The 7958-nt window shown below is 40.6% G+C and overlaps 1 protein-coding gene across 1 annotated transcript; it reads right to left on the reverse strand.

Annotated features, from left to right (window-relative positions):
* Nucleotides 1-4963: 4963 nt before the first annotated feature.
* PRXQ (Thioredoxin superfamily protein) lies at nt 4964-6860 on the reverse strand. Its single transcript, XM_087675799.1, has 4 exons — nt 6444-6860; nt 6196-6333; nt 6001-6090; nt 4964-5415 (listed from the first exon to the last, which is right to left on the reverse strand). Exons 1-4 carry the CDS (start codon nt 6648-6650, stop codon nt 5197-5199), a joined length of 654 nt encoding a protein of 217 aa, XP_087531925.1. The 5' UTR covers nt 6651-6860; the 3' UTR covers nt 4964-5196.
* Between the last annotated feature and the right edge of the window lie 1098 nt (nt 6861-7958).

Consider the following 7958-nt stretch of genomic DNA (forward strand, 5'->3'; position numbering starts at 1 on the left):
TACAATATCATGATGCTTTCTTCTTTCAGTTAGTGTCATTGTCATTGTCAGTCCATTACACAAGATTGTCTTTATGAGTCCAAGCTTCCATCTTGGAGACTAATTCACTTGTGTAACAGTTGTCTACATTGTCTATGTCAACATGAATCTTGTCTTCATCTTCCATCCTCCATAGCTCTTGCCATGCTCTAGATCTGCGTTTTTCACACAATTCAGTATTTGTTATGTCTACAGCTAAGAATTCATTATTAGTACTTAAATGAAAAAAACATCATATATGTTATCAACTCAAGACTTACAATGTGTTTGCTAGGAAACACATTTGTTTGGAGGGAATTGCATATCCTTGGCCATGTAAACATATTGCACTTTGATAAACCACCCTTTTTAGGCATAATTTTGAAAGCAACGATACGTCCCTACCAGTGATGTTTTATATTCTCTTGTTTTCTTCTTTTTACCTTATGAGATCCCTTGCAAGAGGGTAGCATGGTGACCCAATCGTTTATGCTAAAGATTATTAGCTCCCAATTTTCTTCAACTCTATGGTTATAGATGGTGCAGGAGTTTACTAAACGAGAAGGTCGCCTTCTAGGTGCCATACTTAGATTGAATTCGCAGAAAGAAGTTCATCGAGAAATGTGAAAGAACTAAAAAGGAATAGTAAGAAGACTAATGAAAATATACTGGATGCCAAAAAGTTCTTGACTTTCCAAAAAGTCATTATTAACTTCACAACATCTTTATTATGTCCTTTGTCAGATTTTATAAGTAAATAAGGACTTCGAGACTACCAAAACATGTTAGACTTTGGAGATTCTGGCTAAAAAGGAGGAGAGAATCACAAAGTGGACTCTACTATCTCCAAAAAAGAGGAGACAAGAATACCATATTCTTGCACACATGGCAAACTGTCTTTGCCCTTTTCTTAATCCCGTGATTAATAAAAGTGCATTTTTTGAAGCGTTTTGGCCCTAATGAGTAGTGTTTGATTTTAAAGTGAATGAGGAAACGGGTCTAGAGGATAGCTCCCTCCATGCACTATATGGCCACTCATACACATAACTGAAGACATCAACATGAAGTGGCTAGGTCTACTAGATATTATTATTTATTATATTAAAAAAAGAAAAGAAAAAAGAGAAAAAAAGAAAGGAAAAATAAAACAAAAGCACATTATACATTCATAGTATGTAGGGAAAGAGTGGTATCCTAGTAGGGAAAGAGTGGTATGAGGTCAAGTTTGAGATTATGGATGAGGAAGTGAGGTTGTGAGAGAGTGAGAAACTGGGTGTGGTGAAGATTTCTATATTTTCTTATTCTTATTCTTCTTCTCTATCTTTTTTGCTTGATAGTGGGTGTACTTGGTGATGGATGTGAAAGAGCTAAGGTGTTTTGCTTTTGGAGTGTATCACTTGGATCATGGAACCATCTTTGAGCTTTCAAGCTTCAGACTACAATGTAGGAAGATAAGTTGGTGAATTCACTACACCTTGATACTAGTCTTATATTCTTTAATTTCTTGTACATGAAGAAATAATGTATAGTTGGTTAGAGTTTGAGTGTTAAGAGGCTATGCAAGAGATAGTTGACCAAGGAGGTTGAAGCTTTTGAAATAATAGAAGTCTATCGAATGCCCAATTATATGCATTTTGTCTCCCCCCCCCCCCCCCCCTCGCCCCACACACACACTCTCTCTCTCTTCCCATCTAAAAGCATAAGGCATAAAATGTTTAACCATAAAGCCCACAGTCTTCCCTGGATCAAATAGACTTAGGAACATCTGTTGTAATATTGATGAAAACATGTACATAGAGATGCAAATCATGATACTCACAGAGTTGTGAATCATGAAATAATAAATGGAGAAAGAGACATGTGAAAAGATTTTGGTCAAATTGCTAGAAGAGGTGAAAAAAATGCATAAAGAGATTAATATAACCATTGAAAAGAATATACAAATGTCAGCATCACTAGATATAATGGGGTCTAAAATGCAAAAATCCATAGATGATTACAGGATAACAATCTTACAATTAAAAGAAGAGTTAAATGCACATGAGTGCAAAGGCTGATGTGATAGAAGGAGCAAAGAAAAAGATCATGATTATGATGGATTAGTGGCAAACCACTTTGCAAATGCTTGTAATATCTTGGTACCAATGTTGGCTCATATTTTGAATAGAGCAATTTGTGAGGGATTCCCAGCTAGTTGGTTAGACCATACAATCATGATGGATTAATGGTAAGGCACTTTGAAAATTCTTGTAATATCTTGGTACCAATGTTGACTCATATTTTTAATAGAGTGGTTTCTAAGGTATTTTCAACTAGTTGGTTAGACCATAGGATTGTATGGTTCTTTAAGAGCACGTATACCATGGTAGCTAGTAATTAAAGGATCATTATGATTGGCCACATGCTAGCTAAGATATATGGATCTATTATGGAGTAAGCTTTAACCAACAAGATTGGGATGCTATCATGTGATTGGGAGGTTAGCAAGAAAATGATATATTATTGTTTTGTGGATTCTTGTAAGGCATTCAATATGGTACCACATGCTAGGCTCATGAGGGGGACTATAGGATATTGTGTGCTTGAGGAGATACAATGGAGTATCTATGCTCTATTTGTGACAATGCTAGGCACTATCTAGGAGGGGTTGGAGCCATTTTATAGCAGGGTATTGGCGCTAATATAGCTCTATGTAGATGACAATGTACTAATATTTGACTCACCCAAGGGACTACAATAGAGACATTTGGATGCACTATCAATGTTTTGTAGGGATAGAGACGTTAGGGTAAACCTTGAGAAAACCAAGGTTATGGAACTCAACACCTCAGCTGCTTGGTTGATGAGATTGGAGTATTAGTTTACTTTTAATGAGAGCAAGTGGAGTTTGTTAGATAGTATGTATACTTGGGAGTCACTTTTAAAGGGCCATAATTTTCTTGGAGAGAGACATGATAGGTTCAACTAGCATGAGTCTTTGCAACATAGGTTCAACTAGCATGAGCGTTTGCAACATTAGATGCATTGGAGAGATAGTGTGCACGCATACAATTCCATGAACCAAGAGTCAAATTGTGGATCTTTAATATAGAGGTTATAGCCACACTCCTCTATGGGGTAGCCATTTAGGGAAAAGCCTCTATCATACAAGAAGACAACAATTGACAAATTATGATGGGCCAAAGAGGGAGTTTTATGATGAATGGGAGCATATGAAGCAACTGTTCATCATGATAATATCATGTATGATAGAAACGAAGAGCTTAAACCCTTATGAGATCATTAGAGTGGAGAGGTTGAAGCCTTGCTCCAGGCAGTGACTTTTAAATATAAATCATAGGAGCCACCTTAGGATAGATATCCATTGCTAGCATTGGCTTCATGTAGTCAATTGGTAACAAAGGGTGATAGACATTGTTTCTATGCCCAGATGTGTATGGATGAGCTTGCTTAGTATGCAAATTGACAAATTACCTCTCACTCTCTTGAGGATGACTTTATCACCTAACTAAAGTATATGGATACTCAATTGCCACATGGATTACATACAACTATTTATAAGATTCTATCTCAATATATTATCTAAGGACTGAGACATACAAATGGAAGGTATGAAGATAGAGGACTGCATGTGTAACATGAAGACATACAACTAGAGAGACTTAAGAGCATTATGTCTTTCAGTACTATATAGTATACCATGATATTCAAGGCAAATACCACTATTTTTTTTGAGAGGGTTTTGGCCCAAGTGATGCAATTTGAGGATCAAAGGTTTTTGGAATTCCTTTATTTGGAGTTTCAAAGGCATAGAGTTGCTACTCTAGGGGATAGAAGCTCCCCATATCAAGGTCCACCTAGGTAGAGGGTTGGTATGGATTTTTTCTCTACCATAGAGTCTAGCATGACCACCACTACCAAGACATATAGCCAACAGGGCTACACCTGAGAGGAGCTTCATTTTGAAGGGGGCATTTGATTGTATAGAGTACTATCACACGGTCAAGTGAGATATCCATGTCCAACACGCTTATAACAAATAGATTAGAGCTATCATTGGGCACCACACGGTCAAGTGAGATATCCATGTCCAACACGCTTATTACAAATAGATTAGAGCTATCATTGGGCACCATAGTAGGAGACAAATGCCCCCGAGGAAAAAAGATATTTAATTGAGAAAAGGAGCATTTCTATCTTTTGGCTCTCCTCTTTTTTAATAGTGTAATTTATATCTATCCTACATATGTTGCCTAACATCATAGACATATGCTTTACCTTTTGTAGATGAGAGAGACACTTCATTGTATATGTTGGTGTGATCTCATAGGCCACATTGGTCTTTTGGAGATGTTAATATACTCATTTGTTTTTTCTCTCTCTACACACACACACACACACACACACACACTTCATTGTATGTACTAGTGTGGTCTCATAGGCCACATTGGCCTTTTGGATATATGAGAGAAAATGAACACAATGTGAGACTCATAAAGATGATGTGTGCAGAATACCATAACCTTACAATATATATCTTTAAAAATTATAAGTCAATTCTATCTTTGAAAAAACAATGGGATCCAAAAATGCGCGCAAATAACCTTTGGACATTGCCCAACAAACTGAGCTCTACAGTCTCTAGATAAGCCCAGCAAAAGATTGTGGTCAAGGTTCGATCTAATGAGCTTCAAAATCACGTGAGGGCATTCTATCCTCTGTTGTGGGTTCTATGGTGCACATGTTCCCTTGTTCCTTGCAGATTGCATTGGTGAGTACTAAGCCATCGGCTGAGGAGGTAGGTGCTGGAATTCTCCGTCTGTTCAAGACACAACATACAAACTGCGGGGGAACAGATATATCAACCGAGAGATACGTTGGACCATACAGGCCGTGGTACATTGAACCACTAGCGTCGCTTAGCCATTGGACCGTACAGGTGGTGGTACATTGAACCATTATACTCGATTCACATTACAATAATGCTAAAGTTACAACAAAGTCTGGGAAAATGGCATTATGAAACCGACTCTCGTGCCAAGCATAAAAATTTGGCACTGCAATTAAGCGGTTCTTTTGAAAGTCCTGTGGAGACTGTATCCAGAAATGACAGGAAAAACCAGTTATGTACAGCCATCGGCATATACTCCCCTTCATTGGGTTGTGACGGAAGACAGGCTACATGGTCTGGAGAATCTTGAGTGTCTCATCCACGTGCTTTTCTGGCTGGAACTGATTGTTAAAGACCAGCTGAACCACCCCTTTCTTGTCAATGACATACGTCTGGCGCCCAGGCAGTGAGCCAAAGAAATCACCTGGAATGCCCCAGTCCTTGCGAAGCTTGTTCCCCTCATCACTCAGCAGTGTGTACGGCAACCTATACTTCTTGGCAAAATTCTGCGTATGCCAAACAGGGCAAAAAAGATAAGCACCTCAGATGTACGGCGTTACATGCAGACATGGCCTCCTTGAGAATCTCAATCTGATCCAAACACACCAAAGATTACACCTTCAATGAGATAATTCTTATGCGATACAGGTTGCCAATGGCCTGGGGTGACTGCCAATCCAAACAAACTAAACATTCGCAGCTTCTAAGCAAGGATTGTTTCCTAGTCCAAATGTTTTCGATTCATTGCAGTGTGCGGAGGCTTGCAACGGATCCGTATCCTGGGACTTAAAAGAATTCACTGCATAGATAGTCTCCTACCTTACTCAATTTGCTTTCCGGATCTCTATGACTCCCTGAGTGGTGTTATGATTCGACTGAGATTGTGAAACTTACGTAGACGGTTGTGCCATTTAACGGTGACGTTGCTTGCATGCAGCTGATCATTCACTCTGCTGTCAGAACCCAAATGCATCTAGATACACTTTCTCAATACTGCATCAGTTTTGTGCAAGTCCCTTCAACTACATATCGACTAGAGAAATAGAGCTCAAATGCAAAAGAGGAATCAGCCTGTGATGAAAATTCTTGACCTTGTGAGACTCGGGACTGTCACCGCTAACTCCAATCACCTCAGCTCCTGCTTTCTTGAACTTCTCATAAGAATCCCTGAATGCACAAGCCTGACGAAGAAGGGAAGAAACAAGCCAATATCGTGAGGACGAATGCAAAACATGGCGATCTTTTGAGATGCCGGACTCAAGGGGGGTGAGCCGCAGGAGCTTTACCTGTTTGGTGCAGCCGGGGGTCTCATCCGCAGGATAGAAGTAGAGGACCACGGGCTTGCCCTTGAATTTGGACAGAGAGACAGACCTGCCGTCCTGGTCTTTGAGGGTGAAGGGGGGCGCCACATCTCCTTTGGACACCTGAGAGGGCAGCACACACACGAAACTCTTCAGTATCCCGACATGCATTGCCCCTAAATTATGCAAAGCCAGCAGAGGGGCTATTAACTAGAATGTCAGGAAGAGTAGACCTTGCAGACAGTGAGATGATGCTGAAGAGGGCGCTGGGCAGGAAGGGGGCCGAGAGACAGAGAGGAGCAGAAGAGCTTGCCTCCAAGGACTTCCGAAAATACGAATTTGATGGATGGGGGGGTGGCCTTGGTGCAGGGGAAGGAAGAGAGGGGACAGGTGGTGGCTGGGCGATGAGACAGAGCCAGGGAGGAAGACGCTGCAGCCATGGCTTCTACGTCCAATGCAGCTTCTCTGTTTCTTCTCCGGCCCCTCCCTCCCTCGCGCAATTGGAGAGAGTAAAGCTACAACGTGTACTTGCCTTGCCTATCTCCAACCACAGCAGCACGCACCAGTCAGTGTTGGACTAGAGGAAAGGAGAGGGAGAGGGAGAGGGGCGGTGCAAGGCAGATAAGAGCACTCTCTCTACCACAACCTCACCTCACGAGTCACATTTCGCTAGTAAAAGTACTTAGCAAGGCCCGTCACACACCACGGTGCCCCCGCCACGATTTCTTTTGTAAAAGCTTATGGCGGTTGCTCGTAGCTCATAATCAAGTTTGTTAATGACTATTGTATGTATGTCATGTGCTGAATTGCAAGTTTGGCTTTGGAACATGTCTATCCTTTTTCATGGCGTACAATCTCCATTTGACACGATCAAAGGTTTTTTCAATATTTAATTGCGGAAAAACTAAAATTTGGCCCTTTTTAGCCAGGATGGCATTCAAGACGTTCTCCAAGAGGACCTGTCTTTGAGGAAGTCATATTGTAGTTTGCTTATGTATTTTTGAAGCACCAAAGGTAGCTCAGAAGCGATGGTTTTTGTGAAGATCTTGTATATCACACTCATGAGTGCTATGGGTCTCCAATGTGTAAGCTTGGTGCATGTCTTCTATTTAGGGCTTAAAGTCATTATCTCTTTGGACCAAGAAGATGGGATACTACCCACCTCCTCCCAATGATGGTTGATCATCCTTGTGATCAATAGGCCAAGCTGATCCCAATGGTACTTCATGAATTCCATTGTGATCCCATAGTGGCCATCCTCGTTAGTGATCACCTTACTGACTGGCTCCAAAATCTTATTAACGACCTCTTCATCTTTGTATAAGGAGCTAAATTCTATCAATGACCCATGATCTTGCATTCAGTTCAATGATGGATAGTCTTTCTTTGTTTCTTCTTGCTTTTAGACTCTTAATGACCTTTAAGGAGGAGCATTGTGGGTTTGGGACGAGTCTTCTGTTTTAAAGTGAACATAACTTCTCTAGTTCTTTAACATGCGCCACCTTCCTTATTAGTTGGATATGAGATATTATCTACTATAGATTTTCCTTGCTCAGGTCCAAGCTTGTTAACCCCTTCTTCTTCATAATGCTCTGTAGCATCTTGTTGGCCCAAGAGGTTTCTTGCTTTTCTTCATTGCATGGCCAATATCCTTGTAGAGACACACAATCTTGAAGAGTGAGAACAAAGAAAGCCCAAGGCTCTAGGGAAAACTTATAGATGGCTTTGGCCATTTTGGAAATGGCACT

This window comes from Lygodium microphyllum, chromosome 4, assembly GCF_053477565.2.
Source record: "Lygodium microphyllum isolate KBCC chromosome 4, Lygodium_microphyllum_v1.1.10, whole genome shotgun sequence".
Lineage (NCBI taxonomy): Eukaryota > Viridiplantae > Streptophyta > Polypodiopsida > Schizaeales > Lygodiaceae > Lygodium > Lygodium microphyllum.

What these genes read in the sequence shown, in the direction of transcription:
- PRXQ (XM_087675799.1), bottom strand. Translation starts at nt 6,650, where the DNA reads ATGGCTGCAGCGTCTTCCTCCCTGGCTCTGTCTCATCGCCCAGCCACC. An exon ending in ATCATCTCACTGTCTGCAAG is followed by an intron (nt 6,334 to 6,443) that starts GTCTACTCTTCC and finishes CTGCCCTCTCAG; the next exon opens with GTGTCCAAAGGAGATGTGGC. An exon ending in ACAGTCCCGAGTCTCACAAG is followed by an intron (nt 5,416 to 6,000) that starts GTCAAGAATTTT and finishes TGGCATACGCAG; the next exon opens with AATTTTGCCAAGAAGTATAG.